The 27,764-nt window shown below is 40.5% G+C and overlaps 1 protein-coding gene across 1 annotated transcript in view; it reads right to left on the minus strand.

Moving 5' to 3' along the window:
* Positions 1–27,764, minus strand: part of ETFA (electron transfer flavoprotein subunit alpha) — a 74,674-nt gene that overhangs the window by 18,884 nt on the left and 28,026 nt on the right. The window contains exons 8-9 of the mRNA XM_056128724.1: positions 26,171–26,239; positions 22,687–22,769 (exon numbers count right to left, since the gene is read on the minus strand). Of these exons, the coding sequence (XP_055984699.1) occupies positions 22,687–22,769; positions 26,171–26,239 (152 nt within the window). The remainder of the gene's footprint in view (positions 1–22,686; positions 22,770–26,170; positions 26,240–27,764) is intronic.

Genomic DNA, 27,764 nt, shown 5'->3' on the forward strand with positions numbered 1-27,764 from the left:
CAAAAACAGTAACAAGTCTCACAATGGAGACGTTACTGGTGCCTGCTCCAGCAAATGGATGAACAACGGGAGGATAGTGCTACAGTGGTACAATTTCACAGAAAACATTCCGACAGACAAGTAATAAAGCTGGGAAGCCTGAATCCCCTGAGACAAATTCTGTCATCTTCCAAGAACAGCATAACAGGAAAGCTGGGAAAGTGCTGATGAACCTGCTGTGGACACTGTCATTGTACGTTATAGGCAAGAGATTTGTCCTGTGCCTTCAAGACACTCACCATCTAACAACATAGGTTACAGTTAGGATCAAAAATATTTGAAATTCAATCCAGGGAAAAGTTGAAGCAGCCTGCTGCAGCTCTGGTCTCTGTGTAACCCTCTTATCTTCTGTACCTTCCACCAAGACATGAAAAAAATTGAATCACACAGTTACAGAGCTGTTCATGGTCAAGTTTCAGTCATACAATGTTCCAACACCTATCCCTCCACCAGCGAACATTCCCCACCCCCAACATCCCCAGTATCTGTCTGTCTGTCTCGTTCTCTCTCACTCACTCTGTGACAAAGCCCACAAGTTGGGAAAACGTATTTACCTACTACTCATCACGTAATAAGGGGTTAATATCCAAGATATATAAGGCAGAACGTTACAAGAAAAAACATCCAACCCTATCAAAAAATGGGGAGAACTGAAACTTCCTCAAAAAAGAAATACGAACAGTCAAAAGACACATGAAAAATGCTCTACAGTGCTAATCATGTGAGATGAAAATCAAAACAACAATGAGATATCTCACACCACTGAGACTGGCACACATCAAAAAGAACAAGAGTAACTAGTGCTGGGGTGGATACGAGAGAAAGGGACTCTTTCATTGTTGGCGGAAGGCTGACTGGTCTAGCCTTTTTGGGAAACAATTTGGATATTACTCAAAAAGCTAGAAATTGAGCTTCCATATGATCCAGCAATACCAACTCTGGGAATATACTCCAGGGTGCAAAAACATACTGCAGAAATGACATCTACACACCTATGTCCATTGCAGCACTATTCTCAATAGCCAGAATCTGGAAACAACCCGAGTGCCAAGACCAGATGACTGGTTAAAGAAATTATAGTACATCTACGCAATGGAATACTATGCAGCTGTTAGGAAAAATGAACTATGAAATCTGCTTATAAATGGATGTACACGTAGAGTATCATGCTGAATGAGTCCGAAGGAGAGGGGCAGACATAGAATGATTGGTGGGAAATATGTGTACACATATTTCACTGTCACTGTCTTCCCACTGTTCATCGATTTGCTCGAGCAGGCCCAGTAACGTCTCCATTGGAGACTTCGTTGTTACTGTGTCTGGCATATCGAATACGTCATGGGGAGCTTGCCAGGCTCTGCCGTGCGGGCGAGACACTCCCGGTAGCTTGCCGGGCTCTCCGAGAGGGGCGCAGGAACTGAACTCGGGTCGGCTATGTTGGCTGTGTGCAAGGCAAATGCCTTACCCGCTGGGCTATTGCTCCAGCCCCCCCCCCCCACACACACACACACAGACAGGCATATATATATATACATATATGTGTGTGTGTGTGTGTGTGTGTGTGTGTATATATATGTATATATAGCCTTTTCAGATGCAGGGAGCAGAGCAGGAGAGGAGTCGAGTTCATCCATCCCCCCCACCATTCCTTGCCCCGAGCATCATCAACTTGACCTCCTCCAAGCCGGAGCCCATTCTCTTAGCTTATCCTGCCTGTGCTGCTTCCTTCCAAAAATTTAAATATTTGAAAGTAGGTTTTGTAGATCCTAACTTAATGACCTAACTGCAAGTCTGAGAAACAAGAGGACTACAAAGAAACCGTAATACTCTCACAACAATCTGACCCGCTGGTGGAATTAACATGCTCAACGTTCTCTCGTGGACGACTGGGGTTATGGAAGCTTTCTTCAGGTAGAAATATAAATTAAAGTCACTCCTGGAATTCCAAGCAGTATCTGGGCTGTGTTCTCCAGCGTACTGGAATGCAGAAATGAAGTAGAAAACCGTCTTTTATTTACTTTAATGACTTTCGCTCCACAGGACTTACTGCATCCAAAACAGAGATACAAGAACAATATAATGTAAACCACAGACCTAACTAAAAATATATTAGCCACATTAAATTAAGTACAAAGAAATAGGGAAAACTAATTCTAATATTAGTATCCTTATTCTGACTAGCCCCATTACAAGTGCCAAATGGCCATGTGTAACTTGGCAGGTCGGATGGCACAGAACCAAGATAATTATAGAACAAGCAGGGGGGGAAATAAAAAGGAAAAAGGAAAAGGACCTCTCTGAGCTCTGCACGGGTTCTATGGCTTATGGTGTGACAGGACCAAGTTAGCCTCAGGTGGATGCTTTTGAATAAGCTCAGTTACAGCGGTATTAACCTTTGAGAGAACCACAGCGCAGAGGCAGCAGTGTGAAGCGCTGAAGGACAGCTAAGAGGCAGCAGGACTCAACAGCATGCAGCCGACATGTCACACACAAACGGCGAAGACCCATGCAGTGTCATGCTGGGCCATTATAGAAGAAACCAAGACAGATGAAAGTTATTGGTTCAATACAGTAAATGTATACTCTAGAAAGAATCTATCAAATTTCGTTATCAAGTGAGGGTTTTTTTTTGTTTTTGTTTTTGTTTTTTTCCTGGCTCCTAGAACTCTGAAAAATCCATCCTTAAAAACCACAGTACTTGGGACTGGAGCGGTATCACAGCAGGAACAGCGTTTGCCTTGCAAGCGGCCGACTCAAAACAAAATACATCCCCAAAGAAGGTCAGAGTAGACCAGAACTTATGGGCTATAATTACCTACACTTAATATTAAAAAAAAATATTTGTGACTTTAAAGATATTCATATTAAAAGAGAAAAATATATAAACTAGATCTTAACTCAAAAAACTGTTGAAAGTGAGCAAGCCTAAAAGTCGTAACATTTAATCACTATTACAGCTAAGTAAATACTAGGGAGTTGTTCAAATCTGGATCCTTCTGTGTTCTCAAGCAAGTTAGTTCAGCTCTCAAATACATTCTCCCCTCATATATAAAAGGGAAAGAAAATATCCAGCAACTAGGGTTGCTGTGATGATTGCGCAATCAACCACAGAGGGACCAGGAAACAGGCCAGCTGTGAGGGCACATGCCTGTCATGTGCCTGACCCAGGCTTGATTCCTGGCACCACAGGTTCCCCAGGTACTGCTGGGTAGAGCCTCAGCGATCCCTGAGCACCACTGGAGAGGCCCGGGTTGCCAGGACCTTGTGATGACACCCAAACAGCAGCACATTCTCAGGCCCTGGCACTGAGCCACCGGTCCAGAATTGCCAGTGGAGCCCCTTGAGCTCCCAAGCACCGGCTGGAATCCTCAACCCTCCTAGCCCCCTCAACAGCTCCCCCCCCCAAAAAAAACAAATTAAATTATCATTGAATCTTTATGAAGCAGAAGACAATGATGACATAAATTTCACTCCAAATGGAAACTATTACTGGGGCCGGAGAGAATGCAGGAGCTAAGATACTTGTCTTGGATTCAGCCAACCTGGATTGATTCCCTGGATCAAATATGGTCTGTATCCCCCAGCACTACCAGGAGTGACCCCTGAGCTATACCTATGCACAGAGCCAAGAGTAAGCCCTGAGCACTGCAGGCTGTGGCCCAGTCCTCCCTACCATACTAAAAAAGGGACAACTTGTATAGTTAAAGAAATTGCTAGTCATGTGTTACACTTCTTTTTGAATAATGTCCTAGGAAATTTTCACTGATATTTGTTAGACTTTTTTCAGTTAGTAGCAAGTATGAAGTTAAAATTTCCCCATCTTTTTTATTTGTTTTGGGCCCTTCCCAGTGATGTTCAGAGGTTGCTCTTGGCTCTGCAATCAGGAATTAGCCCTGGTGGTGTACAGGAGACAGTATGGGATGCCAGGGATCGAACCCAGGTCAGCTGCATGCAAGACAAACGCTATCGCTCCAGCCCCAATATTCCATCAATTTTTAGATATCACAGGCTGACCTATGATGCTGGAGTGAAATTCTTTACACAATTCTGACAATCTTCACAGAGATACATATCCCAGACACAGTACATATCAAAATGGTCATGTTAAAAAACATAAAGGTGAGATTACTTAAGCTTATGCTATATAAACACACACACACACACACACACACACACACTGACTTAGTTCTGGAACTAGAACAATATTCTGCCTGCAGCAACATCAAACCTGTTTAACTTTAAACAAAATAGAAAGGAAATATTTAAACATCTACTTTTTGTTTACATGAAATATGAATATAAGCAGAGTGGTTAAATCTGGAGCTCTCAGAGCAGAAAAACTAAGCCAACACTGTTTCCTGTTTTTTAAAAATCAGGGTTGAAATTCCTTTTCTCCCAACAATATTGCCTTCTAGATGAAGCTGAGGAATGATAACTTAAAAGTGTTATTTATTGCAAACCATAATGCCCAAAAGGAGAGAGAAAGTAAGAAGGAAAGTGTCTGCCATAGAGGCAGGGGGTGGGGTGGGGTGGGGGTGGCAGGAGGGATACTGGGGACATTGGTAGGGGGAAATGTACACTGGTGGAGGGATGGGTGTTTGATCATTGTATGACTGAAACTCAATCATGAAAGCTTTGTAACTGTATGTCATGGTGATTTAATAACAATTATTTTAAATTTTGAAAAAATTTTTAAATGGACCACCGTTATGGCTCTATGGGCCACGGAGATAACTAAAAAGGCTGGCACATGTGCTCTGCATGTAGAAAGCCCAAATCTCTTAGCACCACATGGTCGAAAAAAATGCTAAATTTCTTAAAACGTTAAAAACAAATTTTAGAGACATATAAGTAGTTTTAACTAGAGCTCAGAGATAAAAGGTTCAAATAATAAAGACCCAGACCAAGTAAGAGTTTTACAAGAGACAACTGTAACTGTCTTTACTCAAAGACTAGAGACTTTCAAAACACACACACACACACACACACCAGTAGTAAAATAGAATTTATCATAGCGAATAATGCATGTACCTCTCTGAAGTATACTTAAATAAATTTTCTAATTTCTATATAACACAGAAGTGTCCATTGGTACACTAGCCTAGGGTTCCTCACCCCACGCAGGTACAGCATCTGCTATGCTTCCGGTTACCTTTCTAACAGCCGTTCGCGTGTTACCCAACTCCCTTTAAAGCAGGTCTTGCCCACATGTCAGGGAGACGACTTACAGAACAAGCCGAGGAATGTATTGATTGCATGCTGTTATTGTGTGGTTAATATGTTTCAATGTACATTATCTGTACAGAAAACTACTCATACTTTTGAATCAAAATTATAATCTAGCTTTCAATGAAGTTAATATCTGGTTCCAAGAATGTGAGAGAAAAAACCCAGAGTATTTTTTTTTTCTTTTTGAGTCACACCCAGCGATGCTCAGGGGTTACTACTGGTTCTGTACTCAGGAACTTCTCCTGGTGTTGCTCCGGGCACCATATGGGATGCTGGGGATCGAACCCCAGTCAGCCTCATGCAAGGCAAATGCCCTGCCCTCTCCAGCCCCCAGAGGATTCTTTTACCCACCCCCCAAAATAAGGCAGAAGTCCTCATCTAGTCCACTGACAGTTTCTAGCATTCATGGACACCCACAGATCAATGCACATCCTGCTGTTTATTAGGCAGAGAATATGGAGCTTGGATTTTTTTCTGTCAAGATTCTTTGAAATCCTAAACTCACCCATAAATATAAGTTCATCCATATTCTCTCCACAGGCCTACTTTTCACTCCAGAAACAGAAAGGGAAAACAAAGTCCTATGAATATCTTCTTCACAACTATTCTAGATAAAGTATGTCCATGGCTGGAGAGACCGCACAGAGATAAGGGATCTGACCCTGATTCTATCCCCAAGCACTGCCAGGGGTCACTCCTGAGCACAAAGCCAGCAATAGGTACTGAGCACTGTCCCGATGTAGCCTCTCCAAATCCAAGACACTCCCCCAAATATGCCCAAATCAGGCGGAAATTAATACCACTGTGTACCTTTTTTTGTTCAAATATGAATTTAGTAACAATTTCTCAAATAAAAAGGTAAAACATTTTTAAACATTTACTAACTATATTGTGATTTGCAATTCAGTATATTAAATATGAGCCAGAAAAGCAAAAATTTTAGTTCCTAATCTTTCCATAGTGGTATTTTAGTTGTGTTTTTAATCTGTTGGGGGCCACATTCCCCACACCCCAGTTCTTGGGGTACTGTGTCAGAGAGTAAACCCAGGCAAGGCATGGGCTCAAGCCCCTAATGGTGTTTCTTAATAGCAGGTTTGATTTCACAGGACACAGAATGCATATGACTTGAAATAATCTGTTTTGTAAATAAAGGTTCCTGTTTAATTATAAGACTTAGTATAGCTTCTATATAGTCACAGATTCCTTAATGTAAAAAGATCAGTCAAATATATTTGAAATGATAGAAAGCCAAGATGATTATATACTTTGCTAAGATTACTCCGATAACTTACAAAGAAATAACTGAGTATATGACATCAAGTTAGTAATAGTATTAGTCTATTAAAAGTTTTTCATTTTAGGAAGTTGAAAAATATGACAAATATTTTATCAATAAGGTTTCTTAACTATTAGATATGCTTTATTTAGGACATACAAAACTTAAAAACCTGTGTAAAAAATTTGTAGTAAAGAACCACTAAGATTACCTATAATATTTTATCAACAAAATAATCCAGGTCTCATGGAACATCAAAAACTGTCTTCCATTCTCCTGACTCCCACAATAGATTCTCTTCACTAGCCAAAGCTGCATCTTTTCCAAAATTATTAAGAAGAACTAGGCCCTCTGCTTATGCACAACCACTTTTGATGTTTCACCTAAACTAGGTAATTTCCATGTCAAGGAGCTTGACATGCCTGCCTGCCTATGAACTGCAAAGAAACAGGAGGAAAACAAGCTGGAGGTTCCTCCAGAAATGACACAGAAAATCGCCACAGGCTAGAGCAGCCCCGCCCTGAGGTGTCTGCCCCAAAGCTCCTGTCTGCTGACACGGGAAGATGCTCCTGTGTCAACAGACACTTGCACACCTGTACGGAGTGGGGCGCACAAAACCAAAAGGGGAAAACAGTCTGAGTATATATCAAACAGAAAAATGGATCAAAAACACGTGGATATAAGTATTACAAATAATTTTAGCCATAACAAGGAACAAAATTCTGAAACATGCTACCACACAAATTAAATCTGAAAATGCGCTAAATGAAGATAACCACAATATTTTACAATTATACACTTATACTTTTACAAAATGGGCAAATCAGAGGCATTTCCTAAATCAGGCATTACCAGAGGGTGCTATTATGGATATACATTTCTGTTTAGAGTAGTGGGAAATTATAGATATAGAAAGTGATGATAAGCACACAGTGCTATGAATATGATGCAAATGAATTATACATCTAAAATAGCTAAAATACACAAGAAAAAAAAAGCTAAAATGACTAATCTGTTATATTTTTAATATTTTTAAAATTTTAAAATATTTTTAAATAACACAAGTTATTTAAAAGTTATCACCTTAACAGAAACTCTCATCAATTCTCTATCTTCCAAAAAGTTAACTCAAGCATCTTGCGGTTTTGACAAGCATCAAAAATAAACTATGTCATGTTAAATACATATACGTATATATTTATCTGTAAACATAAACTTACATGGGTACAAATTGTGTGGGAATTCTACTATCTAAAACCAAAAGACAAAACTTATTAAAAATAAGAGCAACTAAAAAAAATAAGAGCAACTAGAGCTGTAAAGCTCAATCTAAGTTATAAAGAGACTCCTTAAAGCAGCTGATAAAGTTATTTTAAGAATTTAGGGAATAAGCGGAGAGGCTGAGCAGGCAGTATAACGGGAAGCACTCTTGCCTGGCATAGGCCAATCTGGGTTTGAGCCCCAGCATCTCATACGGTCTCCTGAATACTGCCAAGGGTCACTCCTGAGCACAGAACCAGGAGTAGCCCCTAAGCGCTGCTGGGTGTGGCCCTACTTTCTCCTCTCACACCGCAAAAAATAATTTGAGCAGAATTAAATGGAACAAAAGTTATCTGTAAGAAAATAACAAATTCACTGTCCAATCTAACTAGAGATCCTTAACTAAGTCAGGGGTAGAACATTCCATACAGCACTGTCATTACTATGTTTGGCATATCGAATGTGTCACGGGGGAGCCTGCCAGGCTCTGCCATGTGGGCGAGATACTCTCGGCAGCTTGCTGGGCTCTCCGAGAGGGGCAGAAGAACTGAACCTGGGTCAGCCAGGTTGGCTACGTGCAAGGCAAACGCCCTACCAATGTGCTATCATCACTCCAGCCCTTGGGCATTCATAATATCATTGATGAGCCACACAACACAGGCAGAGAGGCAGTGAGCAGCAGACAAGCATCCACGTTATGTCCTGTCATGTACGGGGGCCAGACCACAAGACCACAGGCTAAATGAGGGCTATGGGCCGACATTTCCCTCTACTGCTCTACGATATCTCCCTTTAAGAAGGAAATACGTTATTTTGCCCCCAAAACTACTTCCTAAGTCCTTTCTATGACTGTTTAATACTGATATAGTTTGATTAAACTGAGTTATTTAAATATTCATTAATATATGATCTTAATAGTCACATCTTTAATCAAAAAATGAACACAAAGACTGAATTACATGTTAAATAATCAACTAACCACTGAATAAACATTACTTTATCAAGCACTGACTTAAATCCTCATATTCATGTATATGTTTATCAAATCTCATAGTTACACATGAGAAAATTAGTATATGAAAAAACTAAAAATAGAGCTAGAACCAGGATAGAAATTCAGGATAACTTTATTCCTCTCAAAGAACCACAGTAAGAGAGTCCAGCAAAGATCTGCTATCTACTCTTATTGATTCTCAAGCCAGTTCCTAAATTAGACCAACTATAAGATAAATCAATTTATCCTCTTAGTGGCATGTTTTTAAAGTCATAATATGTGAAAAGGATTTAAGGGGCTCCAAGACTTGACATTTCCAGCTTGAGGGAACGGGGAGGTAGCTCAAGAGGCTGGAGTGCTAGCCTTGCCGGCAAAATTCTCGTGCAAGGTTTGAACCCCTGGCACCACCAGGCCCCCAAGCGCTGCTAGGTGTGGTCGAAATAATAAACACAGAATTTCAACTGCACACACAAAATGGTAATGGATAAAAAAAGTCTCTTTGATATTGGTTCAGAACACATGTCTAAACAAAACAGCTGAGAAGAAAAATCAAACACTGAAACTGCCAAGATACAACCAGGTCGAACTTTTAGCAAATAAGCTTTTAACTACTGTACAACCAAGCCGTGCCCCCAAAGCACAGTTTACAGATTCTGCAACTTCTCCTTTGTCATCTGCAGCCTCGCTGTAAGGGCCCTGATCATCTAGGCCATGTAATTACCTCTCAGAAGCATGCTTAGGGTGTCCGCTGGACTGCAGGTCTATACAGTATTTCTCCTTGTCCTCTTGGGGATGAAACATCAATTGCTTTCAGCTAAATGCACTCACATATGAATATTTCAGTGCAATTTAATGCTTCTGTATCAACCCCATAGGAATAAAGCATCAATTTGTGAACAGGGTTCTTCTGGAGTTAAAAGCCAAGCTGGGTAATGCAGTATGAAAAGCGTTGTCAATCTTTAGCTTTTTAGCAAGTCAGAAAAGCAGTCTATACATTCGGTCCCAAATGCATACAAATAACTATAAAGTTTGTTCTTACACAGACTTCCCAACATTCAGGAATTTTCAAAGGAGAAACCAGAAACAAAACTTATCTGGGAAAATTCTCCCCAGAAGGATTCTTAATCTGGTCTCAGTGCTCTCTCCGCTCAATGGACCAGAGGTCTCTAGTGAAATACAAAAATATAAGCGATCTACTTCCACTAAGAAGTCACACCTCATGTAAAAATATAGTAAAGTCTCCTTAATGATTGTAGTATGTTTGTATGTTCAGGTAATTAGAAAGACAAAGCCATTAACAGAGCCTCTAAAAGACGGTAATTTTAAAAAGGTAAAATCACCACTTAATGTCAGGCTTCAGACGTCCTGGGGGGAGTAGAGCACTGGAGAGACAAGGAGGAAGACAATGCACGGCAACGTGGCGAAGCCTGGTTCAATGCCCAGCACCACGGAGGGTCCCCTGAGCATGCCCAGATGTCCCTGCCGACCAAAGATCCAGAAACTGCTCCTGAGCACTAGAATGTGGCCCAAAAAAACCCTCCCCTTCCATTTTTTTAAACTTACGTTCTAATTATAACATAAATCTGATACTGCTAAACTAAACAACAATTAATGTGCTTAGAAAATCCAATGAAACTGCCAGGCAGCAGTTAAAAAAAGATACAATACTGCTAATAATTTCAAAGTAAAACAACAACAAAAAAGAAACTTTTGGCAAATGAAGATATTTAATTCTGAGAAAAGAATTAACACAGGGATTAAACAATGCTAGGCAAGGTTTAATAAAAAATACAATACTGTTAATAATTTCAAAGTAAAACAACAACAAAAAAGAAACTTTTGGCAAATGAAGATATTTAATTCTGAGAAAAGAATTAACACAGGGATTAAACAATGCTAGGCAAGGTTTAATACACTGCATCTTCACGACTACCCTATGAAGAAGGGACCATTTTAACCAGCATTATCTAGCTGAGAAAACTGATCAAGCAGTGATCAAGGTTCCACAGCAGACAGGGGTAAATCAAAGAGTTTAATCCAGGCCATCTGCCAGGAAATCTGGACTTGTACCAATGATTTTTGAGTCATACAACAATGTCTATGAAAGTGTACCTTTTAATCTGATAAGGCCATCAAACATCCTATCTAATGATACAACAGACCTGGTGACAACATCACACCTACTAGTAGAACACTAGAATTTCTTATAAAGGGTCAATGGTGTTTATCATCATTTTTTCTATTAATGGTGCTCAAGTAGACCATGCTGACCCAGTAAGAGTAACATAAAAATATTAACTGCATATCTAACCATCTATAACTTTTACAAAGAAATTACAGAACGACTTGGATATTGAAAGATAAAATCATGGCCAAGCACAAAGATGGGGGACCCTTTCCCAAATTATCTCCACCTCCAAGTCCCCCACTTGAAGATTCGTTGCTATCTGAAGGCACTACTCCAAAAATTTTAAAACCGGTAATATTTTTTCCTGAGTGCAACAGTGAAGGTACTTAGAACTCTGAGTGACTGTCCCATCTACATAGCAGTTCTATCTCAGTTTTCTTAACAAGATCATAGCTTATGTTCAAGGGAACACACAGCGGTAAACATTTTGTGATTTTTTTTCCCATCTCATTGCATCATAGTCTAAGTCTTTGGAAAATAATGCATAACTTTAGTTCTGCAGCATCGGAATCCACAAAAAGAAATATCATCTTATGGCATCTGGGTGTGAGCCTCCAAACCAGCCTCCTCACCTGCCCACTAAACAGCAAGGACTATTTCTCCCACTCTCGCCCAGGCAAGGCTTCAGTAGGTAAAGTGTTGTTTAACTGGCCTCGGTTATGAACTAAACTTGTATGTGTTTACAAGCATCTTTAGAGCACTTTTCCATTATTTACTGATATAACCAAGCCAAATTTGGAGCAGTGTAGAAGAAATATCAATTCTGTCCAGTGGGACAACAGTGTGTTCAGAAACAACTAATAGGTCTGGAATAACTGGTGCTTGAAATGCTTTTATATTATATACATTTATTATTCTTAAGAAATGGACAGAGGGGGATGGACTAGATTCTCCTCTTGAAAAAAATAAAATACAAACTCAGGTTCTCTGAGACTTACGTATCCTCACAATTTCAGAAACAGGCTCAATTTATGGAAGGCAGGCCAACATTAGAAAATCGCGCTAGGTAGGATCAAGCGGGAAGAAGCTGCTGTTAGTCAGAGGGTCCTCTTTGTAGAGGTTCTAGAAGATGAGGGAAGAGGTTCTGGGTGCAGGGTATCAGCATAAGTTAAGGAATACTAACCCAAATAAGACAGGAATAATAGCATCCGGCACTGAGCTGGAGCTATGAGCAATTAGAAAAGGCTCTCTTTGACAAAAATAGATACGTTGGGTTTCTGACTGGCACCATTTTGCCTCTGTAGAGAGAAGCAGGAAGAGTAAGTGCCTGAAACTAAAGCAAATGATAAAAAATAAAGGGGTAAGGGACCAGGGGCCAAAGAGACAGTACAGCAGGTAGAGTGTTTGCACTGTACATAGCTGACTTGGTTTCAATTCCCAGCATTCCATATGGTCCCCTAAGCCCCACCAGGAGTGACCCTTGAGCACTGCCAGATGTGGCCCCAAAGCCCCTCCCTCCCAAAATAAAAAACAACATAAAACAACTGAACAAAACTGGGGGACTTAAATAAAGATGCCACTTAAAATTATCAGTATACTAACAGGGCAAAGTCAAATTTCAGTTCAGGTCGATAAATTGTAGAAAATTTCTAAGGTTATGCAATCCAACCGATTTTTTTCTACATGAATAACTTTTGTTAGTTTTTGTTTTATTTTTGCTTTGAGACCACACCAGAGGTGCTCAGGAGTCACTTCCAGCAGTGGCTCAGGAGACCATATGCGGCATCAAGAACTGAACTGAGGTCGGTCTCAGGCAAGGGAAGTGCCATAATCCTATAACCCTCTCCAGCCCCAAAGTATTAAAGTGGCATTTAATTTTTTTTGGGGGGGGTTCGGTTGGAGACCACACTTGGCGATGCTCAGAGATTACTGTATCTGGCTCTACATTCGGGAATCACTCCTGGAGGTGCTCAGGCGACCATATTGGGGTGACAGGGATCGAAGCAGGGTCAGCTGCATGCAAGTCAAGTACCCACCCACTGTGCTACCGCTTGGCCCCAGTAAGTGGCCTTTAAGACCTGAGTCTCTCTGCAGAGGCACTGGAGACGCGGAAAAACAGAGAAAGGGCAAGCGCTCAGTGGCACTCTCAGTACACCAGCCCACTTCTTCCGGTTTTTGTATGGGGTTTCCTGGTGAGATTTCACCGGAGAAGAATTTTGTAACAGACTTATTCATCTGAAATTTATCCCCTCTAGGATAAGCCAGAATAGCAAACACAAACGTGAAAATCTTGGGGTCTTCATGGAGAAGCACTTAAATATCAGGCAACAGACTGATACTGGGAAGTACGAAAAATGGTCCAACAAAACGACTATTTATAGTAAAGACAGTGGAGGATGTCAATCAATAGTGTCCTCTCTCGAAGGGCTCAAGGGATAAATATTTCTCTCTGATTTGGATGCTGGACCAAATTATGTTTCCCATGTGCAATTAGTTTGTTTTCACCTTGGGACACTGCAAATCAAGATGCTGCTCTTGTTCCCCATGACGAACTGGCTTCTAGAAAACCCACTGCCAAATTTGCAATCCACATCTAGCAAATGAACAGAATCCGAGAGAATTCGTTTTCTTCCAAGTCTAAGCTTCAATATGAAATATCCAACCTTTGTCTACTCTTCCAGCCGAATTTTCTCCAGCTCCCACAGAAGAAAAAGGCAGAGGTTGACTGACACAGGTAAGAGGGGTGGGAGGAGAGGGAGAGATATTTTAAGAAAGACTCAGCCCTGAGTCCCAGGAACAAAGGGTTCCCCCAAGTCTAAGGCTAAAAGAGATATGCCACCTTAATCCTAAACTGAATTCTACTCTGAGACAGGAAAATACTATGAGCCACGATGCTATGGTAAAAATAGTTCAGAAAAAAAATCATGTATATACATACATAAATGTGATGATTTTAAAAATTCCAGCTTTGTTAAATTTGAAATTACTTCCAAATAAAGCAAATTAAAAACTAAAGAAGAATAAAAGTCTTTGCTAAGCAAATAAGTTGTAAACGAGTGGGTTTCCGATTACTGGCATAACTCCACAAACACAGAAATAATTCCAAGTGTGGATATGTAAACAGAAAAGTTCTTTCGTATGTATCTGCAAACCAGTATCCATGAGCAAATAAAAATGTATTTAAACTATAATCAAATTCAGAGCATCCCTTGGGCATTAACATTTCCTCAAATAACTACAGAGATGGTAAAATTATCTTTATAAGAATAACAGAATTAGGGATGGAGAGAGGAAACCTCAGGACAGTGGAGGAGGGGAAAGCTGACACTGGTGGTAGGGTTGGAGTCAGGATCATGAAGAGTGCCTGGAACTTTAACCTAAACGCTTTGTCGATCATGATGCAACGCCCCCTCCTCGCACCCCCAGAATTAGTACTTATGTAGCTTCTTGCTTGAAGTGGGCTTTTGTTTCGTTTTGATTTAGGGGCTTCAACTACTGTGTTTAGGGCTCACTCCTGGCTCCGTGCTCAGGGATCATTCCCGGTGGGGTTGGAGAACCATATGGGGTACAGAGGAGCAAACCCAGGTCAATCACGTGCTGGGCAAATCCACTATCCACTGTACTATGTCTCTGGTTCCGCCGTAGGAGAGTTCTTAAGGCTTATCATCAGAGAACTATAGTAATATTTTCACAGCTATTATAATAGGGCAATAAAAATCTAAGAGCCTCAAATATAAAGCTGAACAGAACGTGAATGGAAACAAAAGTCAAATGTTAAAAATTCCAAAGACTTCAATGGCAAAGAACACAGACCAGCATTTAATAAAATACCATGTTCAGCTTTAAATACAAAGAAACAATGTATTAATACTAGACAAGGGAGGACCCGCTTAATAGCAGGCAGTTCAAATGGAGCTTGGGGGTGGGGGAGCAGAAAACAGATTTCAGAGAGTCACAAATACGAGTAATTCAATGCTAACAGTGGAAAACAGCTGCCAAAGGCCTAATGCAATATTAAGTAGTATTAATTAACATAATATTTAGGAAGGTAATAATACAACTCTGTGCTAGTCAGAGCACATGTGAAGTAATGCATTCAATTTGGAACTCAGAACTCTTGCTTATGGCCCTAAGGGACTAGCTTGTGTCAGACTAAGCCTCCTGCAAAGAAAAGCTATAAAACCTGGTTAAAATCCAGAGAGCAACTGTTTAAATGTATCCGAGATCAATCTGAGAAGCCAGGTTTCTGGGAGTTCAGGGGGAAGGTGCTGGGGGACAAGCACGGTGAGGAAAACTTCCCAGACACCCCTCCTTTCTCCCTGGTCATATATGCAGGCTTCCCACTGGGGAGGTCCATCAGAGGCAGTTACTCCAGATGGAAGGAAGACGAACTTTCCAGAGAGAATTAGAAAGGGAAATTGCAAACTGCATATTTAGCTCGCAGCTCTAAATAAGCCTGTGCTGGACAAGTGAAATGTGTCACTGGACAAAGAACTACCTGGAGAGGACTGTAAGAGAAAATAGGCTTTGGAATGTTGGTTCAGTCAATACTGGCTAAAACAAATGATTACTATTCTTAGTAGGTTTATAAATAAATCTGTGACTTCTATTATCTACTCAATGTCTATAATATCCCTGCAAAGCACTAACCATCCAATTTCAAAATATGAGAGCCCAGATCCTGGGAGGTCCCCAACGTTTCCGGAGTCTCCTGTTTAGTACTAATTTCACAGTAACATAAAAATATTACATACCTTTTTTGTTTCTCTTATCCTATTGTAAGTATTCCTATCTGATTATATAATTCAGTGGTGTTTTCCAGAAGCTACATGCTTGAGGAATTCATCATCTTGAAATATATGCATCTATATTTTCATTTCCTGAAAGCATTATAGGGCTGTATGGCTGAAGAGATAGCATAGCAGTTAAGCCTAAGGGCCTTGCATGTGGCCGGAAAGATTCCATCCCTGGTGGCACCACACATGGTCCCCTGAGCACCACCAAGAATGATCCCTGAGCACAGAGCCAGGCAGCTCCTGAACACCGCAATATCTGCCCCTCTCAGTATAAGAAAGGCCTATATAAATGCATAAAATCTACATTTAGAGATATTCATTCATTTGTTCTCTTAGAAGTTACAACTGATATCATCATTTCTATAACCTCAGTACCAAATTGATATCTAGAGCCCCAGAGATTTCCTTGTTTCTACAAAAAAGAAAAAAGTAAAAAGATAGGTTCATTTGTTTTCTGATATGTCCTTACCATTTGAGATTTTTTTTTTTGCTTTTTGGGTCACACCCGGCGATGCTCAGGGGTTACTCCTGGCTCATGCACTCAGGAATCACTCCTGGCAGTGCTCGGGGGACCATATGGGATGCTGGGAATCGAACCTGGGTTGGCCATATTGGCTGCGTGCAAGGCAAACTCCCTACCCGCTGTGCTATCGCTCCAGCCCCACCATTTGAGAATTTTTTAAAAATTTTCCTATGTATTTCAAATGTTATCTAAATTTTATTTTCTATTTTAATAGTATTTATGGTATAACACAAGAGGTTAATTTCTCTGCCCCTACTGCAACAAGTACATCTAATGATGCTGAAAGAGATTAGAGTTCTGAACAGGAAACAGGACTCTATTCTCAAAGATACTGTTTTATACATCAGGGTCCTCTAAAAATATTCGCTTGACCCAAAATAAGGAAAAGAGCAGCGGGGAAAACTGCAGACAAAAACAAGTAAAAAGATTACAGAGACAGCAAATGACTGGACAAAATCAACTTTCACGCCTGATCAAGCTGCAGTACAAAGGAGATTCACTCCCTGACTGAAGCCCCTAAAACAACTGGTCAAAATTTCAGAAATAATGCCTCTCTGACATAACTCTCAGGAGCAAACTGTCCAAAGGAGGAGAAGCAGGCAAGCAAACCCTGTGATTGCCCCACAGGATGAACTGAAGTGGATTTCCAGGCCTCAGTGCAGAGGGGAGACCTAAAGTGGAATTTGATGATGTCTAAATTTAGGAGATGAAGCTGGGAATCTGAAAAGCCAATATGGCTGGACGCTGCAAGGAAGAGAATGGAGAGGGGGAGCGCCAGTAAGAGAGCCCTGAATAATTCATCCCTCTCTTTGGTCTACGAGGGAGTACTCCGGAGCAATGGCCGAGTCCCCTCAAGCCTTTGATGAGTACTCATTAGCACAAGTCCATAAGGAAACTACTCAAGGCTAAGGGAAGAACCACCAGAAAAGAGCAGAGGCAACATCCCCAGGGCACACACAAACCCAGAAATAGTTCATGCTCCTACCAGAGTAGAAAGGCTCCTGATTCACAAGACATTGAGCAGAATACTCAGAAGGGTGCTGCTCAGTCTTAGATCACAGGCTGCTGCTCTCTTTCCACATAGCGAAGTTAAAAAGCAAGATTTCAGGGGTTCAAACTGTTCCCAAGTAACTCACTGAATCCCAGCATAAAACTCACATATCTTGAAAGGAACACAAAAACATCTAGCGTTCAAGAAAATACTCCGCCGTGTTTGACAGTCAACAAATCATTACCACATATACAAAGCAGAACACATTACAAGAAGAAAATGTAATCAACTGGTATCAATCCCAAATGATAATGATGAGAAGGTATTAAAGGAAGATGAAAAGTCCTGGGGCCAGAAATACAATCGAGTAGTGGTAGCACACGTGCCTTTCAAGTGTCAGGAGCAGGGTTCCATCCCAGGCAGCCCAAAAGGTGTTAATCCTAAAGTTATTAAAACTACATTCGTTAGATTCAGGAAGGCAGAGGAACTATAGAGAATATTCGATAAAGGCACAAAGAATCAAACCAAACTTCTAGAGATTTAAACACTACATGTCGGGGGCTGGAGCGACAGAACAACAGGCAAGGCACTTGCCTTGCACTCGGCTGACCCAGAGCTGCTCTCCAGCATCCCATGTGGTCCCCTGAGCCTGCCAAAAGCGACACCTGAGTGCAGAGCCACGTGTGAGTCCTGAAGCTTCAGTTCATCACAGACCACACAAAACTGAAAAGACCAGGTTAAACTGGGGGCGTGAGGGGGAGAAGGGGGTTGTCGGCCTCGTGTCTACCCAAGCGTAGCTCCCGGCGGATGTTTGCTTCCACAGTCCAAAATCGCTGCCAAGCCCCCCGATCGTCTCACCAAAATGTAACCGGCTGAAAATTCGGGTGTGCTGGTTTTGTGACTGAGACCTCCAGGCTTTCTTCCAAGGTCAGGATGGGCTCACTCCCCCACCTCCCTGTACTTCCGGAAGTCTCAGCAGTCACATTCACACTCCAAAGTTGCCACCCAGTTAAATGACCTACTCCAGGCTTACCTTCCCTACAGAAATGCTGAATGCCCTGAACAAACATGATGACCAATCAGTACCCATAATGGAGAGAGAGAGAGAGAGAGAAAGATAGAGAGCGAGAAAGAGAAGAGAGAGAGAGAGAGAGAGAGAAGAAAAGTGTCTGCCATCGATGCAGGCTGGGGGGAAGGGATGTTGGGGATAGTGGGAGGGAAAGGGGGACATTGGTGGAGGGAAATGTACACTGGTATAGGGATAGGTATTGGATCATTATATGACTAAAATACAATCATGAACAGCTTTGCAATGGTCTGTCTCACAGATAACAATTTAAGGGAAAAAAAAAAAAGAAGTAAGCCCTGAGCATCGCGACATAAGACCCTACCTCAACAAAACAAAACTAGTGTCAGAAGGAGAAGTGGAAAAAAAAAACTGTATGCTGCCTGATAAACAAAGCATACTAAATAATATCAATGGCTAATCAGGTACTGCAGATTGAAGATATGGCAGCAGAAAACTATTCAAAATAAAGATAAAGCAGGGCAGTGGGGGGGGGGGGGGAGGCGATTTAACAGCACACTGATGCCCTGTGTGATAAATAATTTAGCAGATGTAATACGTTTGTAAATGGGCAGAAAAACTATTTAAAAAATAACAACCAGAAAACTTCCAACTTTGATGAAATCTCTCAATTTACAAATCTCAGATCAACAAATGCCAAGAAAAAGAAAACCACAATTAAAGCACACTTAATTTCAATTGTTTACAAAATAAAAAAATTCTCAAAGATAGAGAAGGGCTGCAGATCTGCACACAGGAGCCCAGGTTCAACCCCTGGCAACACACGGCTTGTCAAGCACCACTGGAACAGCCCTGAGCACCACGCCAGAAGCAGCCTCTAAGTACTGCCAGGCTCAGCCCTCGCCCCAGACAAGCATTAGAGGAAAAATATAAATGAACAAATGTAGCAGATTTTGTCAGAAAACGATTATTTGCGACATGTAAGATTCCTTATATACACAGGAAGAGAGCTGCTGGAAGGTCAGAAAAAGATACACACTAGGAGAGAACGCAATCTTTAATATCAGATTAAGTAACTTTCAAGAAAAGGACTACTGCAAAAGGAAAACATCACACGATGACAAAACTAAAGTGAGAAACAGACAAATCCACAACAGTTTTGAGAGTGTAACACCTTCTAGTAATTGAGAATGGGACTGAATACCATTACAGAAATAAACCATCAGGAAGACAGCTAACTTTAAAAAGTCAGACAGTTTCTAATATCGGCAAATTCTTTTCACTGTATAGCAAAGATTGCCATAGACAAATAAATACTAATTTATACGCATAAAACTATTGTCTGTAAATAATATGTGTATATATATGTGTATATATATACATGTACACGCAATAGTTTGGTCTGTTGACCTAATATTTACAGGGTATACTCAAATAATGGCAGAACATGCATTCTTTTCAAAGGGCACGGCATGATCTGATACCCAGATAGATTGCTGAGTCATGAAGTCTCAGTTTTAGTACATTTTGATACTGAAATATAAAAATATTCTCCAAAATTAGAGTAGAAAGAAAAAAATAGTTTTAACTAGGAAAAGTCAAATAACTAAAAATCAATCATTTCCAAATTTTTGAAATCAGAAAAACATTAAATAAAAATTAAAATACAGTATCTATTAAAAATTGTGAGACATAGTTAAAGCCATGAAGAAACATTTATACCTTTAATATTTATACTTAAGATCAAGAAAAATATAAGATTAGTTAAGTTCTACCGTAAGAGTATATACCAAAAGTAATAAAAAGCAGAGAAATTGAAACAAAAATACTGATAAATTTCTTTTTTTTTTCTTTTTGGGTCACACCCGGCATTGCATAGAGGTTACTCCTGGCTCTGCACTCAGGAATTACTCCTGGTGGTGCTCAGGGGACCATATGGGATTCTGGGAACGCCCTATCGGCTGTGCTATTGCTCTTAACTTCACTAATAAATTTCTTTTTTTTTTTTTGGCTTTTTGGGTCACACCCGGCGATGCACAGGAGTTACTCCTGGTTCATGCACTCAGGAGTTACTCCTGGCGGTGCTCGGGGGACCATATAGGATGCTGGGAATCAAACCCTGGTCGGCTGCGTGCAAGGCAAACGCCCGACCCGCTGTGCTATTGCTCCAGCCCCTTCACTGATAAATTTCTAAGTTTATTCATTATTGGCATAAATCCCTGGAAAAATAATTTGGCAGTTTTCTCACACACGTTTATGTAAGAGTGTTCATTCATATCAGCATTATTTCCAATAGTCAACAGGTGTAACCCAAATGTAGATCAAATGCTGAGTGGATAAATAAAACCTGGTAGATCCACATAATGGGAAACCGCTGGCAATAAAAGGGAATGAATGAACCGGGAAAACATTTTGTGCTTACAGGCTTACAGAAGGCCACATATTACAGTCCTATTAAAATTAAATGTTCAGAAAAGCTGAATCTATAGAGATGAGGGGACTGAGAAGGTAACAAAAACAGTGTTTCTTTTTCGGAGTTATGAAAATATCCTAAAACTGAGTAACCATTGTTCAACTCTGATCAGAAAGTCAGTGAATCAAATGTTCAATTACATCAACTCTATGGTATACGAATGGTAACTTAAAGCTATTGTTCTTAAAAGTTGGATCACTGAAAAGCTTTTTCTTAATTTTATCAACTCTTAGTTAATTGGTAAAGAGAAGAAAACAAAGAGAAGACAGAAATTACCAATTATAGAAATGATAGAGGAGCTATCACTGGACACTACAAGCAACAAAAGAGAGGACAATATAAAAAAAACTTTATACATCTGGCAACTTAAATACATTGGACCAATTCCTTGAAACATACTACTTAGCAAAACTCACACAAAATAAAATAGAAAATCTAAATAGCCTTAAAAGGAAAAATCATAGAGTAACTCTTACAAGATTTAAAAACATTGCAAAAGAAAATCAATAGGGAAATCACTGTACACAGGCTACATAAACAATTCCCACAAAGGAGTTTTTTTTTTTATGATAAAAGGACAAAGAAGTCGTGTGGGCCCATGCAACCAAATGAACCCATCTTACTCAGAATCAAACCCAGAGTCACACGTATGTATGCACGAAATGAACTTCACCACTCACCCATAGCCCTGGCCCAGTATCACTTTTTTTTCAATGAATATGACTGAATGTCCTGTTTTGAAATATAAAAACTTGTTTTCATCCACATAACAGAAATTTTTAAACTGGCTGAGAATCCATTCACAAAAAACATAGCAGCTAAGAAATATGATGAGCCATTAGATACTAGTGATTCAACTTGGAAGTCAATCTATTCCCTTTTTTAGTGTTGGAAAGATTTAACTAAAAATACTCAACAGGGGCTAGAGAGATAGTACAGTGGGTAGCGCATGTTCCTTGCACACAGCCAACCTGGGTTCAATCCCTGGCATCCCATCTGATCCCCCAAAGCACCACCAGGAGTGGTTTCTGAGCAAGAGCCAAGGGTAACCCCTAAGCATCACCAACTGTGGCACTCTCCCCCGGCAACATCCCCCACAAAAAAGGAGAAAAAAAAAGAATATTCTCAACAACAGGAACCAAGAACTGATCTTGGACTTGGAAGGGGGATGAAGGGACAAGAAAGACACTGGGACACCAGTGGAGTGGAGACGAGGGGAGAGAGTCGTACGGGACTGCATGCACAAAATCCTATCATTAATAACATGGTGCCTAAAACAAGTTTTTAATTTTTTTTAAAGAAGTCTCTAATCATTTACCCATATGGAAAGAGAATTTTCTGGATTTCATGCAACTAGACAAAACACAGAAATTAACTAGGTATTTAGGAAGGTGTGAGTAGGACTGCCAGTGCCTACTGCAGCAGCCCATGTGAAGCTGGAGCAGCGCCGGGGAGATCAGCCCAGCCTCTCCCAAGGAGGACACGCTGACTCGTGAAGTTGTCCACAGTTTCAAATGACACAGACTGAGAGAAAAAACCAGACTACAAATAGCATTCACTGCTCCCAACGTCAAGATTCTGTATTAACACATACTCATTGATCTTACAGGTTGCATAAATAAATGGTTATGAAAAATTAAATGCTAATGTGGACTTATCAATAAAATGCCGTCTTATTAATTTTCACTTGATGATGTTATATGAATTTGATAAAGTAGTCATGCTTTAATTTTTTTGAAAATCTTAAGAAATTTAAGAACTGCTAGGCATTTTATTCAGACCCAAAAAAAAAAATCCACACACCTTATAAGATGAACACATTCACTGGGGTAATAACTAACTACTTAGGTATACTGAAGAGGACATAAATCACTGAGATTACTGTTCAGCAAACAGACACAGTTCTGATCCCCAAAGAATTTTGCATGCATATTTTATTGCAATACTTACAGGTGCCACTATTTTTCCTGTCTGTCCAACTTGCATATCATTGGGAACAAAGCCAGCATCAACTGCAGCCCGAGAAGCACCAACTAAAGAGAAAAAAAAAATGTCAGTTTTATAGTATGTATATATGTATATATAGAGTAGTTAGAAATTTACTTCACAAAGGTCTCAATTTTTTAAATTTCCTAAAGCTTTACTGATCAAGAATTCTAAAAACTATGAAATCTTTGGGCTGGAGCGATAGCACAGTGGATAGGGCGTTTGCCTTGCAAGCAGCTGACCTGGTCAACCCGAGTTCGATTCCTCCGCCCCTCTCAGAGAGCCTGGCAAGCTACCGAGAGTATCTCGCCCTCACGGCAAAGCCTAGCAAGCTACCCGTGACGTATTCGATATGCCAAACACAGTAACAATTGTCACAATGGAGACGTTACTGGGCCTGCTCGAGCAAATCGATGAACAGGAGGACAGTGACAGTGAATATTTCAAGAATTATTTTCTTATTTATATTCAAAGATTTTTAATTTGGTTCAAAGATTTTTTGAACCAAATTTATATTCAAAGATTTTTAATTACCTTCTTACTTATCAAAAAGGCATTCAGACATTCATAAACATACACTGTAATCTGCTTCCGATTATTTTATAGCAGTGTTCTGTTAAGTAATTACTTCACACTTTTTAACAAGGTTAAAAAAATTTTTTTTTTGCTTTTTTGGGGTCACACCCAGCGATGCTCAGGGGTTACTCCTGGCTCAGCACTCAGGAATTACTCCTAGCCGTGCTGGGGTGACCATATAGGATGCTGGGGACCAAACCTGGGTCAACTCGGATTGGCTGCGTGCAAGGTAAATGCCCTACCTGCTGTACTATTGCTCTGGCCCGCCAACATTTTCGTTTTGCCTTTTTGGGTCACACCTGGCGATACACAGGGGTTATCCCTGGCTTTGCACTAAGGAATTACTCCTGGTGGTGCTCCGGGGACCATATATGGGAATCCAACCCGGTTGGTCGCGTGCAAGGCAAACGCCCTACCCGCTGTACTATTGCTCCAGCCCCCACCAATATTTTCTATCTGAAGTTTTTTTATAGTTTTACTGGCGATTCTCCTTAGGTCAGCAGGAGTCAACAAGGAGCCTGAGACTGGAGTGAAGTCACCTCTCCTGCAGGAGTTAAGAATGAGCTTCAGGCTCTCAGAGCCACGGGCCTCCTTTACTCCTAATTCTATCACACCTTGAGGTTGCCAGAACACCCACATCCTGGCATAGACTCAGGCTGGTCTTCATAACCCATAAACTGATGCCCATAATGCCCTGTGCACCCACCTCCTGCCTCCCTAATTCCTGTACCCTTACAGTACATTCTATACACAGTAGCAGCAAATGTTGAGTCTCAGGAGTTTCCGGGGAACTAGAAACTGAAAACCAGTGTTTGTCAACTTTTTCCAACCTGTTTCCTTCCTGTGGCCCTGACCTACCGGCTGGCCTCCATTTACACAATTTTCACCTGTGGCCCTCTTGTAATATGCAGTGAACACAGGGGCCTTTACATGGTTGAGAAACGCAGCTTCCTATCTCTCACTTATCTGTCTAGATGCTTCCTGAGGTCACTGATTCCTTCACAGTCTTTCCGTGAGTTGATCTGTTTGCGATCGACTTCACACAACTGGGCCTGGGAGTGGGACCCCTCACTGCCAGTCCCCAAGTTTCTCCTCCTATTTCCATAACTGCCCTCTGTTCCAGGGGCTGGAAAGATGGTGCAGGGAAGAAAGCTTATGCTTTACAGGTGGCTGAGCCCAGCTCAATATCCATCACATGGTTCCCCTTGGCGTGATGAGGCTGCAGTCCTTGAAGCCTGCAAGCCATGCTTGGAAGACACCACGCATACAACACCCTCTGCCACGAACTCTATGTCTTCAGATCATGGTGCCCATTTATTACTATGTCCCCTGTCAACTACTAGATCATCACTCTTTATTTCTCCATAATTTTGATCTTTTGGGATACTATCACTCTCTTCACTAAAGTCTTTCTTTTCTTTTCTTCTTTAATTTTTAATTTTTCCATTATTTTTATTTTTAGTGGTTGGGTCACATCTAGCTATGCCCAGGACTTGCTCCTGGCTCTGATCTCAGGAGTCACACCTGGTGGACTCAGGGACCATATGGGGTATCAGGGATCAAACCTAGACTAGCTGCAAGCAAGGGAAGCCATACAATCTCTCTGGCCCCTCCATTACAAGTCTTGCCTTGACTCCTGGAAATCTTACCACCCTGGCTTATCAGTACCTTGAACTCCTCCAGTCTTAATTATTCTCCATTCTACTTTAGTCACAACTACAGTCCTACTCCTGATCTCTCCATCCTCAGTATCCCTAAATAATCTCAACTTCCAATGCCTCGGAGATCTTTCATGCCACCTCACTCCCTTTAATACTTAATGCCAATAATATTCTAACCCCACAGGAACCTAGAATCCTAAGCACACCTTCCCCTTGTCCTTCCATGTCCTCTCTTCTTTAGCTGGATTAAATCCTATGATCAATGACCCAAGCAATACTCTGTACAAATCCTCAAATTCTTCCTGTTATCAAACTCATCTAGAAAAACCTCCCGTTTTGGTTAACTGATTTAAGTTACCTTTCTGCACTATCCCTATAATTCAGTATGTCTGGCAAAAAAAATAATAATAATAATCAAGTTGGCCAGATATTTTTTTTAATTTTTTAATTTTCTGAAGTTGGCCAGCTTTAAAAAATATTAGTGGATCAAAAGTCTATAAAGTTACAGGCAAAACTCATAAAAGGGGAGAGGACAGAACTGACATTTTTGTTTTGATAGGCTACATTTACATAACTGTAATTTAAAAATAAAATGCACTAAATTTTTTTAAAAAAATTTAATTCTCATTAATGCACTAAGTTCCATATGTCCTACAAATAGTGGTGCTGGAGCAACAGCACAGCGGGCAGGGCGTTTGCCTTGCACATGCCCAACCCAGGCTCGATTCCCGGCATCCCATATGGTCCCCCAAGCACTGCCAGGAGTAATTCCTAAGTGCATGAGGCAGGAGGGACCCCTGAGCACCGCTGGGTGTGGCCCAAAAAGAAAAAAAAAAAACTAACCAAACAGTTAACTACAATGAAAGAAATAATACTAAATGCATTTCCTTTTGTATGAGAGATTTACATTAGGTCAACAATGAAGAGGAATACAAGGGCTTTTCAAGAACATGAAGTAGGTGCCCAAGTTGACACAGAAATATTTTAAAGGGAAAAGCCCCTATCTGACAGATTTTATTTCAGAGTGCCAGTGACATGCGAAAAGAAGAATGAAGACATTTTCTCTTCACATGTACTTACTTGGGAGACCAAAGTAAAAAATTATTTCAGAGAGAAAAATTATTTCAGAGAGAAAACTAATTTTTAGCATACACAGAAATGAAATGATTTTGAAGAAAAGGTATTTCCAATGAAAAGGAAAATAATTTTACCTGCAGCCTGTAGTTGATCTGCCAAGTCATATAACAACTTAAAGTTCTCTCCACTCTTCAAACCCCGACCTTATTAAACGGAGGAGGAAAAAAAAGCAAACGTAAACATTCTATTAAAATGTTGCTACTTTATATATGAGCGAATCTTCCTTCAAAACTTTCATAACTGCCAAATTAAATATGCCACTTCCTAATTTCTAGGATACTTGTGAACTCCCCGACAAAGCATTCAACATTACTATACTTAATTAGCTAAGTGTATAATTCATCTGTTTTAACAAAAGTTTTTCTTAAGAGAACAAAGACTCTACAGGGTCCATCTCTACCCTGGTCAGTGCTCCATCCACAGTGTTTAACAATACTTTATTGAAAGAGTGAAATTATTTGCATGAAGTCATTCCATAAGACTGAAGAACAAGTACACCTTGCCTTTGAAGTTTCTCCAATATTCAGAAGTGGGCCAAGATAGTCAATAAACAATTAATGAATAAAAGAGTAATCTGCATTAGGTGTGGTCCTTCAATGCTCTTCATAATATAAAGCTGCTTGGAAGCTTAATTATTTCAGTTGATAATTAGTTTGGAAAGATTTTTTAAACTAGCATTCTTATTTTAAAAATAAGTCATGGTGATTCTCAAAAAATTAGAAATTGAGCTCCCATTTGACCCAGCAATACCACTCCTGGGAATATAACCCAGAGAGGCAAAAAAGTATAGTCAAAGTGACGTCTGCACTTGTTTGTTCATTGCAGCACTCTCTACAATAGCTAGAATCTGGAAAAAACCTGAATGCCCAAGAACAGATGACTGGTTAAAGAAACTATGGTACATCTACACAATGGAGTACTATGTAGCTGTTAGAAAAGATGAAATCATGAAATTTATATACAAGTGGTACTACATGGAAAGAATCATGCTAAGCGAAAAGAGGCAGAAAAAGAGGGACAGACATAGAAAGATTGCATTCATCTGGGGAACATAAAGTAACAAAATAGGAGACTAGCACCCAAGAATAGCAGAGTACCAGGTTTTAAGTACCAGGAGGTTTACTCCATGGCTTGGAGGCCAGCCGCACATGCTGGGGGAAAAGGTAGCTCAGATAGAGAAGGGAGGACCAAATAATGGGTGTTGAGAGGATCCTCCCAGGATGGGAGATGCATGCTTAGAGTAGACTTTAGACCGAACATGACTGCCACTCAATGCCTCTTTTGCAAACCACAGCACCCAAAAGGAGAGTGAGAACAAGGAGGAATGCCCTGCCACAGAGGCAGGGTGGGATGGGGGGAGGGGGGAGAGGGATACTGGGATCAGTGGTGGTGGAGAATGGGCACTGGTGGAGGGATGGGTATTCAATCACTGTATAACTGAAACCCAAGCACAAAAATCTGTAAATCGACAACTATACCTCATGGTGTTTCACTAAAAAAAATCTAAATAATAATAATAATAATAATAATAATAATAATAAGTCATGGGCCAGAACTACAGCACAGCTGGCAGGGCGCTTGCATATGACTGACCTGGGTTTGATCTCCAGCACTCCATATGCTATCCTGAATCCCACCAGGAATGATTCCTGAGTGAAGAGCCAGGAG

The sequence above is a fragment of the Sorex fumeus genome, unplaced genomic scaffold, assembly GCF_029834395.1.
Source record: "Sorex fumeus unplaced genomic scaffold, SorFum_2.1 ptg000067l, whole genome shotgun sequence".
NCBI classification, from domain to species: domain Eukaryota; kingdom Metazoa; phylum Chordata; class Mammalia; order Eulipotyphla; family Soricidae; genus Sorex; species Sorex fumeus.